This window comes from Varanus komodoensis, unplaced genomic scaffold, assembly GCF_004798865.1.
Source record: "Varanus komodoensis strain SLA01 unplaced genomic scaffold, ASM479886v1 scaffold53, whole genome shotgun sequence".
NCBI lineage: Eukaryota > Metazoa > Chordata > Lepidosauria > Squamata > Varanidae > Varanus > Varanus komodoensis.
Window position 1 is genome coordinate 2,396,001 of NW_025336126.1, and position 14,330 is coordinate 2,410,330.

General features: G+C 47.2%; 1 protein-coding gene across 1 annotated transcript; it reads left to right on the forward strand.

Annotated features, from left to right (window-relative positions):
• Positions 1-7,377: 7,377 nt before the first annotated feature.
• Positions 7,378-10,558, forward strand: RPL28 (ribosomal protein L28). Its single transcript, XM_044448040.1, has 5 exons — positions 7,378-7,489; positions 8,656-8,747; positions 8,969-9,092; positions 9,803-9,921; positions 10,424-10,558. The coding sequence occupies exons 2-5, from the start codon at positions 8,667-8,669 to the stop codon at positions 10,511-10,513; spliced, it is 414 nt and encodes a 137-aa protein (XP_044303975.1). The 5' UTR covers positions 7,378-7,489; positions 8,656-8,666; the 3' UTR covers positions 10,514-10,558.
• The last annotated feature ends 3,772 nt before the right edge of the window (positions 10,559-14,330 follow it).

Genomic DNA, 14,330 nt, shown 5'->3' on the forward strand with positions numbered 1-14,330 from the left:
TAAAAACAGCTGGGATTGAATACCCTCCACGCCCTTGAATATCCAGGTATATCTTTCAAAGCCTCAGCATAAAGGGCCATCTTAACTTGGTGCCAAAAAGATGACAAGATTTGCAGCGAGTGGGTCTCAGTGAGGAAGTCATTCCAACACTCCCTCAGGGTTGGCACTTGGAGGAAGGTTTTGGATGTTGAATGTCATGTCCAGATGGCTACTGGGAGTGACACTCCATCAAATCTTGTAGGCCCAAGGCTCCTAAAGCTTTGTTCGTTAAAGCCAGCACCTTGAATTGGGTTGAGAAGCATACAGACAGGCAATGTGGTGTAGTGGGTAGAGTGCAGGACTGGGACGCAGACGATCCGGGTTCTAGTCCCCACTCAGCCATGCAGCCAACTGGGGAATTTTGGGCCAGTCCCAGACTCTCAGCCCAAACCTGTCTCAACAGGGGTTGTTGCTGTGGGGATAAAATCGAGAGCAGCAGCAGTAGAATGATGTAAGCTGCTCTGAGTTTGCTATAAGAAAAAATGGGATATTAATCTAATAGACAGACAGACAGAATGCAGATGGTTCAGAACTGGTTTTAGATGTTCAGACCAGTTATTAAGCTGCTTTTGCACTGCACAAACTGAAGCTTCTGAAAAGCCCCATGAGGAGTGCACCACAGGAATCTAATAAGAAAATACCAGAGCACAGAGAGGTGAAAGCAGGCTATCCTGGTCCAGATGGGGGTACAGCTAGGACACCAGTTGGAGCTGGGAGAAGGCGCCAGTAAGGCCAGCTGAGCCTCAAAGCACAAAAATGGATCACGGATAACCTCTACACTACAAGCCTGCTCCTTCTAGGGCAGTGCTACCTCATCTAGAAAAGACTGGATACCCTCCATCCGGTCCAAGGAACCACCCACTAAGAGCATCGCCGTCTTGCCTGGATTGAGCTTCATTTTGTTAGCTCTCATCCAGTCCATTGTTGTGGTCAGGCACCAGTTTAGCACATCTGCATCCCCTCCTGCTGAAGATCAAAAGGAGAAATAAGAGCTGCGTGTCATCCATGTACTGATGGTAACACGCTCCGAAACTCTAGAAGGTCCTACTCAGTGGTTTCCCATAGAGGTTGAAAACCGTGGGGAACAGAACAGACCCCCGAGGAACTCCATGGGGCTGAATGTTCTCTAAGCATCACATTATGGAGACAGCCCTCCAAGGAGGAACAGACTCACTGTAATAAGGCACCGTGCTCTCTTAACTCAGAGGGCTGGCTAAGAAGGATACTGCGGTGTTGATGATACCAGAAGCTACTGAGAGATCTAGAAGGATCAACAAGGCCACACTCCCCCAGTCTCTCTCCCGGCAAAGGTCATCATGCAAGGTGGCCAAACCCGTTTCTGTGTGAAAACGCAGCCTGAACCCTGGCTGAAATGGATCCAGATAATCAGTCTTACCCAAGAGTGCTTGGAGTTGGTTAGAAACCACCTATTCAAGAACCTTGCCCAGGAAAGGAACATTTGCTTCCAGCCAGAGGTGATTGAAGTCTCCCGGATCAAGGGAAAATGTCTTCAGGAGTGACCTCACTGCCACCTCTTTCCAGCAACACTGGACCATTCCCTCTTGTAAGGAGCCATCCATCACCTTCTTGGCCCAGCCAATTGTTCCCTCCTTGCCAGGGAGGGAAAGTCAAAGACCCAGTACAGAGTGTGTCCTATTACCCTGTCAACATCTTTGAGTTTTATTGGATGAGTTTCAAGCTGTGCTTTGGGTACCTCCCCTGATTCAACTGATGTAACTCTGGAGCATAAGTTCTGGCAGATGCAAGAGATGTTTGTCCTGGAAGTGCCCAGCAAATATACTGCAGTCAGGTCTAAGATGTCCTTGGAGCCAGGATATAATAGGCCCCAATGACCCTAAAAAGCTCTGCTGGAAGGCAGAGTGAACGGAGGCAGCAAAATGTTGGTTCTTCACCACCCTCACTGCCTCTAAATATGCTCGACTGAAGGCACACCCAAGGTTCAGCTGTATCCACTAGGACTTCCCCGCCATTGCATCCAGCCCGTCTCCTGGGCCGTTTCATTGCTTTCAGCTCCGGGGCAGAGCGTGGAGCCATACGAGCTCCGCAGTGGTGCGCGAGAGCCACTGTGTCACCTACCACACCTGTTCCAGAGCTCCAACAGGCATGCCAGCCCTCTCAGTGGAAGCCATCTGGATCCATTCGTCCCCCGGGGCAGGCTGTCCCAAGAGGTCCCCCGCCCCCGAGGAGGAGGACAACTGCCACCAGTCTTAATCTCACCTGACCATGACAAAGGCGCTAGGTCAAAGTCTCCCGCACTCAGAGCACCATCCTCATCTCAGTCTGAAAATGAACAATTCTAGATCGTGTGCCGTGCCATGTGCCCACCAAAGACCTGGTGGGTCACTTCCACGGCTGTCTTGCAGGCCACAGGTCTCTAAGAGCTTGTATGGCAGAGGAGTGTGGAGGCAGCCTTCACTTCCACACCTGCCATCTTCTAAGTCTGGAGGCGTATGGGCAGCTTCGTTAGCTTGCGCCCTAACAGGCACAAAACCTTAAAACCGGCATGAAGCAATCTGCTTTCTGCTTGCCACAATGAGCAAACATAATATTATATCCCTGCCTTCCTGACCCTCAGGTATCTACTCTGTCTATACTTTCCATTGTTTGCCACGGATTTTCAGTATCTGTTTAGCAGGCAACCCATGCAAGGCTCCATAAAACTCTGCATGCAAAATGGGCCACGAGGGATGAGAAGGCAGGTGAGCGTTAAGAGTTAAGGAAGAGGGGCTGCAGTCCGGGAAGCGAGGGTCTCACCCTGTGACCGGTTCCACACGAAGAGCCGGAGTTCGCTCAAAGCTTCGGTGAGGTTCTGTATCTTGCCCTGCAGCTGCGCGTTCTCACTCTGCAGCTCCTCAATCGCCTCCTGCAGCTCAAAGAGGCGCCCCCCACCCCAGGACAGGGCCAGGAACAACCACAGCACCGGCGCCATCTGCATTGCACCTCTCCGACAGCCTTGCACGGAGTGGCGGGTGCATCGCTCCTGCTCAGCCTCGTTTCCCTTCCCAATCAATCAACCCGCCAACCCACCCGCCCGGGCAATCAATCACTTAATTATCTCTGCCCTTCCTGGCCAACAGACTCAAAACCCGGCCAACACAAAGGCTCAGGAAAACAAAGGGTGGAAGTGGGCAGTGGGAACGGTTGATGCCATGACGCATTGCGCGGGTGCCCGAAGCTGAGACCACGATCTTAAGGCACAACCCAGCACACGTTGACCCAGGAGCGATGCCAGTGCCGACCATTCCCACTCACCCCCGTCACCCGCATTCCTTTTTTGAAAAACATGCATACAACCTTCCCCTTAATTGTCCAACAAGTGCAGGAGCCAGGGCCATCAGCTTCCGCCTCTCCAAAGCTGGCCGGCTGTTCCAAAACGAGATGCTGAACAGACTGGCAGACACCGGAGGTCTCCACCTGTGCAGATAACCTGGACACAGACCTAAGCATGCATTCTGTCCTATGCTGCTCAGCCTGCGCTTTTCATTCCTGTGGGATCTCTGATGCCACAGAAGGGACCAAGAAGGTAGCAACAATGCATAGTTAAACTACAGAATTTCCTTTCATAAGATGTAGCGATCGACGGCCACCCATTTGGGTGGCTTTAAGAGGGCACTGCTAGTCCTGATGGCTATGTGCTACTTCTCGTCCCAGAGGTACTCCAGGTGCTGGGGAACATGGACAGGAGAGTTCTGCTGCACTCATTTTCTACTTGTGGGCTTCCTGCTGTATGCACTGACTAGATGGACCCTTGCTGTGACCCAGCAAGGCTCTTTTCCTTTCTGTGTTGCGTACCCAAACATGTGGGGACCAGTACCAGCAGCCAAGCCTAGAGCCACTGTGCTAGCAATGAGATGCTGCGGCCTTCTCAACATCCCTGCTGGTCCCTCTCAGGGCCTCTCCACCAGAAGAACAAAAAGTAATTTGCAGAGAAAGCGGCACAGAAGAAAGTGTGAAATTAGCCCAGAAGAGTTATAATGGGAAAGCAGATAGAACTGATTTGCCTTACTCAAAAAGAGAAGAAAACAAAGCAGGGGAGCATTGTGTGGAAGGAGAAAAGAATGGAAATTTGAGGGGGAGAGTGCAAGACAGCAGAGAAGGACAAATCGAGCTGTTAGGAGGTGTGAAAGAGAGAAAGGAAGCTGCAAGGTGGGATTTAAACAAAGCCAAAAGAACATGACAAGAGGTAGGAAAACAAATCATAAAGCGTCCTGGAGAAATGTGGAAGGTAGGGAAGTGTCTGAAAAACAACCTGGTTCCCGTGTAATGGTGCTGCAAAGTAGAAGTAACTTCTTCAGAGTGCGTGGGCAGGAAAATCTCCTGTTCTAGGCAGCTTTTGCTGTATTGTTCTCAGACAATAAGAGATACAATAATGAGTTAACTGATGGGAGCAGCGAACATTGTGGGGTGTTGACTGCATCACTGAAGAATATGCTGATGTTTGTTACTTGTGCTCCACATAATTTCTCCTCTCCTTCCTTGCAAGACACCATGAATGGCCACAACCACAGATGGGGTGGAGGGCAGGGCTAAGCCATGTGCTGGAGATCTGACTGATTTGGGGGACAAGGGTGAGGAAAGAATTCTTGCCTTCCAGCCCCTCAGATGGTTAATGATCCTGAGGGATCACAAAACTTCAGGTCAGCTCAGACAACATATTTGTTTTATTTATTTATTTATATCCTGCCTTTTTCCTACAAAGGGCTCAAGGCAGCTTACATCATTCCTCTCCTCCATCTTATCCCCGCAACAACAACCCTGTGAAGTAGGTTGGGCTGAGAGTCTGTGACTGGCCCAAAGTCACCCAGTTGGCTCCATGGCTGAGCGGGGACTAGAACCCGGATCGTCTGAGTCCCAGTCCCATGCTCTTAACCACTACACCGCACTGGCTCTTATGATGTTGATAATGTATTCCATTTGCACAGCAAGCCATTTACAAAGTGGTTGCCATAAAAAATTAAATGCAATTAAAAACCTCTTTAAAAAAGCTAAAAACATGGAGAAATAAGGCCATTAACAGCAACCAAGGTTAGGTTGCTAGTCATATATACTATTTCCTATAACTTGTTGCCCTCCAGGTGTTTGGACTAAGCTCCCAGAATCCCTGGCAGCACTGGCAGTGGCTGTTGGTCCAAACTATCTGGAGGGTACCAGATTAAGGGAAGGCTGCTGTACAGAATCACCTGGGAATAAACTCCACCGAACAGAGTGGAAGTTTCTTCTGATTAAGCAGGCACAGGGCTGTCCACATTGTTTATAGCCCAGTTCCTCACAACTCAGCAAAGTTTTAAGAACTATTTGTCTAAAAGGGTATAAGTGGGGTAGCAAGCAGGCCTTCCCAAAACAGCATATACCACAACTCTGCAGACACTATAGAAAAATCCTGGCTCATAACCCAGGAGAATCTGGCATTCACAAATTATGGGAGCTGGAACAGGGTTGTGCTGACTGTTCTTAATCATAAAGAACATGTCTATTTTTTGATTATTTATATATTTATATTCTTTTAACTGTTTTAATGTTTTTTTATGTGAATCGACCGGGGAGGCCATTTTGGCTGTTATAGGTGGCACAGAAATATGTAGATGGATGGATGGATAGATATAACATCATTGTTGTACAACTAAAACTGTTTCACCATCAACGTACACATTCCTATGCAGCAGCTTTACCCAATCTGGTGCTTTTCAAATATTTTAGACTATGCCTCCTAACATCACTGACCAATAGCCATGCCAGCTAGGATTGGTGGGAGCTGAAGTATAAAACATCTGGAGACCACTGGCCTGGTCTGTGGAATGATAACAGAGTACACAATATATTGTACATTGTGCTGCAATTTCTGTCTTTATTAATTTATAGCCTGCATTTTCTTTTCTTTTCTTTTTAAGAATTCAAAGTGGCTGACATCATTCTCCTCCTCCTGCTGATCCCAACAACAACCCTGTAAGGTAGGTTGGACTGAGTGTCTGTGACTGGCCCAAATCTGCCCAGTTGGCGCCATGGCTGACTAGAACCCAGTCTGCCTGAATTCCAGCTCCATGCGCCTGACAACTACACCACACTGGCTCCCTTGTCATTTGCTTTGTGGAAATGATTTTTAAAAGACAGATAAACCAGCAGGGAAATATGGGAGGGTTACAAGAGGGCGATCGGTCCCTCCAAACAATTCTGTGAATAAGGCAGGGTGATTGCATTTTAAAAAGCCTTATCAGGAAGCACCTAGTGATATAAATAAAGCCATCCTGTCTACTTGAAAGCAAATTCCACAGAGTTCAAAGCGTTTTGAACTCAGCCTACATAAGCATAGATTTAACATTGCAGTCTTAGGTTTTATTAAGATGCCAAAAGATGCTTAGGGCATAATCTTAAGCGTTTTTGCCATTTGTTTGAAGTGGCAAACAAATGTTATACCAGCTGGGCATAAAAATAGGATGGTCAAGTGCCATATTTCACACAGGCCAGTCTTTATTTTGTAGAGCTAGACGACAGTTTTTTATCTGTTTGAAGCAGTATCTTGTCCAATGCTGGTTTAAAGTTAAAGAACCAAAAAGGATTAGCAGGGACCTTGGAGTTGCCCACCAACAGCTAGTATTACCTGGACAACAGGCCGAGCAGAGACTTAGGAAACAATCCTGGGCATGTTTAAAGAGAGAGAAAAAAATCCTACGGGATTGCATGCTGTCTAAACATGTACCGGAGCGGACCTTTATTGGATTTGTTCGCTGCCACTGTGTTTATTTAATTCTGTACTTTAAAAAAAAACAAACCCGCACACTACCTGCCCACCCCCGTCCCAACACTTTGGAAATCGTTTCGGGAGGCCTGAAAAGCATTTTATCAGTGCATATAATAATTCCATAATGAAATCAGTCATTGCTTTCTCCCTCAGGCCAATGGGATGCGCAAACCTGAGGCAGGCTCTCGCCACCCTCGCATTCGGCGTTGACGGAGAAGCGTCGCAGCCAATGAAAACGCGCCGCCCGCGGAATCCAAGCGGTCCGGGACCGATCCCGGCGGCTCGGAAGGCCCCGCCCCGCCCCCGAAGAACGCCTGAAACGCCTCTCGAAGGTCCGGGCTTGCCGGCGGCTTCCGAAGTGTCGCCGAGGAGAGCCGATTGTTTCCGAGCGTCTCACGAACGTCTCCGAAGTCAGTAAAAACGACTCCAGTCGGCCCTGATTCTCTCCGGGTACTGTGGGATGGCACTCTATCCCTCGGCAACTCTGTGGTGAAACCCCTCTATAACTTTACATTGGAAGCCGAGCGCTTGTTCAACGCGAGGCAGGAAGTGCAATAGAGATTGGGAGGAAGTTTGCGCGGAACACCGGAAGAGGGAGGAGTTTGCGGGGTCGGGGAGGAAAGGACATATAAAACCATCTCGCGCCGGGTGGGCCCTTCCTTTTCCGTTTCCGGCCGTTGTAGCGAGAAGAGGGTAAGTTGTAGGCCGCGTGCTTTCTATGGCGGGGGGGGGGGGGTTCTGCTCGGATGGGGTGGAGAGGGGGACGTTTTCGGTGAGATGGGGACCGAGAGGAGCCATTTTCCGCGCTTCCTCCCACCCTGCAGTGTAAGGAGCTGAGACTGTAGGAAGGGGAGAAAAAGAGTAGGCATCACGTGGTCAGCCCCCCTGTTTTCCATCTTGTGGAACTGGATTGTCTACGAGCAAGACATAGCGTGGTGGGGGTCACCCTAATTCTGCTTTTATTCCAGGAGTTGGGGTGACCAGTTCTACATCAGGAGTTCCTAGCGTTTGAGTTTTAGTCATTTAGAAACATAATCTTAATAATGGCTAATTTAAAAACAGTCCTGCTGATATTTAGGGAATTTACTCTTAACTTGAATATGTCTAGCATTGCCAGGTAAGCCTCACTGGTTGTCGGGGAGAGGTGGATAGTTTCGAAGTTGGGCTGGGCTTGAGATATATTACAGCTCACCCGTGCTGAGGATGCTGGCACCTAACTAATATTAGTTACATCTTATAACGATATATTATGCTTGGTAGTAAGTGGATGTGTGTCTTCTATAGAGTCATTTATATTGCTGTTGGCTTGAGACGATGTTCCAGATTATCTGATCTGTTTTAATACTCTGGATTCTCATGCACAGTTCAAAAGGAAGCGTTAGCCCTTAAATAAACATAATTACTTTTCTTCCAGTTTTTCTGTTTGCTGATGCATACATTTGAAGGCAGAGGATAAAGAATAGTATTCTTCTATTCCTATTTATTGGCAGAGGGTGCATTTTGTAAACAGTAGCTTGTCATGTAGTCCATCACAACTGGAATGTATGTATTCTGCTGTATGCTGGAATTCTCTCTCCAAGAACCAAGTAAATGTGACCTGTTGTGTTGTGAGACACCGTGGAAGTGTTTCATTCAGTGACAGCAAGATGCCAGGGATAGAATAGCATAAGTGTGCAGAAACATGAAATGAGAGGGACCTCCGGTGAAGCCAGAGTAAAACAGCACGGATAAAAAGGATGTACACTTGATGCTGAAAATTTTAAAATAGGGTGGGATAAAGAAATCCTAATTGTTGCAGGGTTAGCATGGTACTGTGCTTTTGGAATGGCAATATGACTAACTTGTTTTCTCATTTCTAGGACCTGACACAATGTCTGCGCATCTGCAATGGATGATTGTGCGCAACTGCTCAAGCTTCCTTATAAAAAGGAACAAGCAAACATACAGCACGGTGAGACATAGCCCCCCTCCCACCAAACAGCAGTCTTGATCTCTAGCATCACTGAAAGTACCGAGTTATTTTTTTAAAAGACTCCACTGTCCTGGATTTTTAACAAATTGCCAAACCTGTTCTTTTTTTAAATAAAAGCCCAGCTCCCATACTCAAGTTTTCAAACTGTAAGCTCCCAAACACGCATGTGACCTGGTAACAGTTTTTTTATTTCCTCAAAGGAACCCAACAACCTGAAAGCCCGCAACTCCTTCCGCTACAATGGGCTGATCCATCGCAAGACTGTCGGAGTGGAACCAGCTGCTGATGGAAAGGGCATTGTTGTGGTTCTCAAGAAGCGTGCAGGTGGGTTAGCCCAGAGTGAAGCAAAAATTGATGAAAGGACCGAGGAATAAGACAGAAAAATACATAAATTATTATTGAATAATTTTCAATGGAAGGTGGACCACAGATACTACAAGAGGTGATAGAAGCAGCCCTACCAATATCCTTGACTAAAAAGCAACATGTAACTCTTTAAAAATGTGTTTCTAGTTACATATGCAAGTTGTATGTCAGGACTATCTGGGTAAATGTTAAAAACCAGAGGCAGCCTTTTTTTTTTTTTAATTGTAGCAGCACTTTCAGTGCCTCTCTTCTAGCGCTCTCTTCTAGCTATTTCCAAAGAGAAATTCCAATTTTCTTCACAAAGTTTTTGGTAAGAAAATATATTATCCAGAACAAGAACAACACATTTCTGTAAGTAGAATCATAGCATTGTTGGAGTAGGAAAACTGCGTAGAACACCAGTGTTTCCTCTTAAGAGGTCCTAGGCAGTCTCTTCTCTCTTGGCTTCAACTTTGTACTGTGGGGGTGATAAGATAGGTCAAGCTTGCATGTTTTCTGTAAGGATAGCTTAGCCAGTGCATTTGAAGTATTTCACATTTCCAGCCAAACATGCAAATTTTGTATACATACAGTTTCTCCAAGGCTCATAGACACCATCTTGGAATCAAAACCACTGCCTTCTAGGTTCTTTGCCCCTACCATGTATAACCTCCACTTTCCTTTTGCAGGTCAGCGAAAGCCAGCTACTTCCTATGAGAAGATCACCATCAACAAAAATGCACGCGCCACACTCAGCAGCCTCCGCCACATCATCCGCAAGAACAATTACCGCAAGGACCTGCGCATGGTGAGCCAAAGCCCTCCCGTTCGCTGTTCTGCACTTGGGTAGCTTTATAGTCAGGCCGCAAAGCAGCTTCAAGGCCCATCGCCTTTGCAGTTAAAATTGCTGAAGAGCAGGAAACTCTTAGGAAGAACATTGACCTCCTCGCATTTCGGAGGGAGGAATGAAATGTTGAAGAAGCTGAATGCTCTTTACATAATGCATGCCTAGAGTGTGGGCATATTTCCAGTGTGTTCTGAATGGCAGAAGCCATTGCAAATTGGCAAGAGGACATCCATGCTTTGGAAAAGAGGAAGGGTGTGTATTGTAATGTGTGGGCCTGCACTGGGGGAGTCGGAAGCAGAGGTTAATTCAGGGTTGCGGGGCAGCCTTGTCAGTGGATGGCGTGAATAGCCCGCCTCAGAACTTGGGCATAGCATCATCTCTGCTGGGCCAGAAACTGTTGTGGGAGGTTGGGCTGGAGATAACTGCTCTGAGGCCCTGCTCACCTGTCGTCTTTTCTCTCCAGGCTGCCCTGCGTCGCGCTAGTGCAATTCTGCGCAGCCAGAAGCCGGTAGTGGTGAAGAAGAAGCGGACCCGGGCTACCAAGACTGCATAAAATCAGGGTTGTTAAATTATCCAATAAAGGATTAGAATCAGAGTATAGGGCAGTTGAATTGTGTGCATATGTTACCAATACTGGAATACTTTCTTAGTTGTCACTTTGTTTGGCACCAAGGCAAATTATCTCCCAGACAAATTGAGATCACTAAGATTGCTTGTGTCTTTAGAGCAGCCTTCCCAGGCCTGGTACCCTTCACATGTTCTAGACTATAACTCCAAGCTTTTCAGATTATGTTCTGGTGGAAGTTGAAGTGAGAAATATCTAGAGGGAAGAAGGTTAGGGAAAGCTGCTTTTGAGCATTGACTTTGAGCACCTTTTGATTCAAACTTGTTGAGGTGGTTCTCTCCTTTGAGGATATCTGGCATTCATTTTTGAGCCCCTTACTAAGGTTGCTGTTGAGGTCAGGTGGTACATTCATGGCCAGCCAGGTTCTAGCCTCACCTCTGTTCATACACAAGGGCCTCTTTGTAAGTATGAAGTGCAGGTGCAGCTTGGAAGGCTCATTTTAGGAACTAGAGGAAATCTGAAGGTGAAGGCCTATGGGTGAGATTGAAACCACTTCTGTTCTTTGGACTGCTTTGGAGTTTCCAAGGAATCTTCTGGGCAGGGGGTGGTTGAGCAAATGGATCACTCCCTGCTCTGCAGAGATGTAATGGCAGCAAGAGATCAGTAAAAACCTGTAATCACATCCTGCCTGCCTGCCTGGCCTTGCTGGTGAGATTGGATTTTATGTGCATTTCCTTTGTTTTTTGTGGTACCTCATCTCCGCTGTTTGCAAGTGTTCCTTCTATCTGTCATTTCTGCTGAGGAAAGCACTTCATCCATCCAAGGAAAGCTGATGCCATGATAACAACAAATTGCTTTTCCCTCAAGATATCAGTAGCTGCAAAAGCAGCAAGAGGGAAGACAAAGTAAACTAGACTTCAGATCCTCTTTCAGAATAGAGGAGATAGTTGCTCCCAGATGCTTGTTTAATTGCCTTATCAACCAACAGGTGGCAGTTAAGAGCTGTGGAAAAGTTGGTGTGATCATATACCTTCTGTCCTTGTGTATCTCCTCTAAGGCAGTCGGCTTCACACTTCCCCATCATTGTCATCGCTGCTCCAGATATTGTCACCAGCGTCGCTTTGGATGGAAGATGCAAGCTTGCCCAGCAGTGGTTCTCTTAGGCAGAATCCAGAGGAGAAATAGCCAGATACATTCAGAGTTCTGTTTTCTCAAATACTCTTCCTTCCAGACCTGTGAACCTTCATTTCCTTTCTCTGCTGCTAAAGATTTGAGGAGCACTAAAACAAGGGGCAGCCTAAAACTACCTGAAACCCATGACTATGTCTTGTCTCCTGCATAAAAGATGCAAGAGCTTTGAACTCTAAAAAATATCATTTGGGTATGTGAGAGAAGGTGTTATGTCTGTGCTCAAGAGGCCAGTTAACTATCCCAAAGTATCCAGGTACCCCAAAACAAGTCCCCACTCAAATTGAGCCCTGGGAAGGGGTTAGGCATCTTCTGACTGCAGCATTTGGTGGTAGAGCTGGAGTAGGTTCTTTCTGACCAACCGCTGGTGGGAGAAGCCGAATGTGTTCCCCTCTCCCAATCTAATAATTCTGGCCATGCTGACTGGGACTGATGGGAGTTGTGATCCAACACATCTGCTTGCAGAAGTTGCTTTTCAGGCAAATTAGAGAAATTAACTAGAGGACAAATGAAAGACCGGGAAGGTGGCCACACATGCTTGTTTTGTGGACCTCACCTGAACCATGGCTACCTAGCAGGGAATTTGGCCAAAGAGAGGGGACTTGTAAGCACCACTTGCTTTCTGGGGTCTTCAGGCCTCAGGGCCGCATTAAGCCCTGTTCCCACAGGGCTGTGTCCCTTTGCCCCAGCCTTGTCCCCATCTAAGCAGTAGCCACTTACCGTGCAGTTTTTTCTCCCCCAGTGTAAAAGGCTGAAAATTGTGGCTTTAAGCTACAGTGTGGTGGTAGTCATTGGCTTTGGCCCTGTATGGCATCAGAATAGCGCCCCCCCCCCCCATGAGGAGCTACCCCAAGCCTGAATTTACTACTTGGCCTGAAAAAAGTTCCTTGGAATCATGCATCTTACCTCTGAATGCTGCAAAGGAGTGACAGATAGAGCAACAGCAGGAAAGACTGAATTCCCTCCAAAATCTGGAATTAGCCATGGCTTCAGGGCTAGGGAATGCACTCCCCTAAGTCCACCTTTGCTTACTGGCAGCTCTTTCCACCCCGCGTGCCCAGCTATCTTTGGTGCTTTGCAGTGCCCTCTCAGCCTGATCTAACAGGCCCAGCAGGGTGCTGGCAGGCCTCCTGCTGACCCCAGTTGCTATTTGAAACCCTGGCCTTACGTACTCCTGCCTGCGTTCCTGCCCTGCTCTGTTCTCCCTGGGCATCAGGATGGAGCAGGCTACCAGACTCGGGGTGGAGGGTTCCCTCTCAGAATTTCCAGTTCTGGATAAGAGTCTTGGGGAGAGAAAAACATTTCCAGTGATATTTTGCTTGTGTTAGGCATGAGCCTATATATAAGTCAGGAATGGTCCACTTGTGCTCCTCCAGCTGTTGGACTAAAATTCCCATCAGCCCCTGCCAGTGGTGGTTTTATTTCTCACAGACTGAATAGGCAAACCAGTCAGTATTTTCCAAATGAAAAGCATTGTGGTGCTACGTTTAGGGGATGTGTTTACATAGACCAGAGAAGAAAGCCAGGTTCAAACTGCTCAGCTACAAACTTGGGTCAGTTGCTACTTCTCAGCCTAACCCATCTCACAGGGTTATTGTAATTTATTAAATTTATATCCCACTTTTTTCTTAGAACACAAAGCAGCTTACATCATTCTGCTGCTCCATCACTTAAAGGGCTAAATTAAAAAGGGAGTTGTCTTCACACTCCTTCACAAAGCCAAGAATGGTAAATCTTGAGGGAGTCCCTTCCAGCTGGGGAGCAACATGGGGAAGCTGGCTTTCAGGACATCTTTGATTCTCTCCTTGTATCTTCACAACAATCCTGTGCGGTGAGTTAGGCTAGGAGAATGTGAGCGGCCCATGAACTTAACGGCTTAACAAGGATGATCCGAGTCTAACATTCAGCCACTGCAACCGTGCTGGCACATTGGTAGCAAGTCCCCACAATTTGCTGGTCCACCATTTTTGCAGGTGGACATCCATGTTAAGTCACTTGACTTATTACACTCTTGAAAGGAAAAGTGGATGTACTTGCTTCCGGTTTATAAGATAGCTCCAAATTTAGTCAGAATATATTTATTGAAATCAATGTGACAAATAAAGCACAACTAATTTCTGTTCCATTATTTCGATGGGTCTGCCCTAAGGTATTAAATCTGTAGCCAACCATGCATGAGCTTCACTGACTGGTCATAGGATCATAGAAAAGCCAAGTTGGAAGGGGCCAGGAAGGCCATCGAGCCCCACCCCCTGCTGTTGCAGGACACCAGGGTACACCCTCCCACTCAGATGGCTGCCCAGTTTCTTCTTGACTGTCTCTAGTGTGGGAGAGCCCACCACCTCTCTGGGCAGCTGGTCCCACTGCCGTATTGCTCTGGCAGTGAGGAAGCTTTTCCTGATGCCCAGCCTGAATCTGGGTTGTCAAACTTGAATTGATTCAGGTGATTTCAGTCACCAGAAAGTGATTCATAGTTTCCACAGGTGACTGGGCAAGCCTGCCTTTAAATTCCAGGAAGGTCTTTTGATTAGATTAGGGTGATGGTTTGGTGAAATATCCAAGTTTGGGTATCAACAGACAAGTGTCTCTCAGGAATAGTTTATTTGCATTTTTAAAC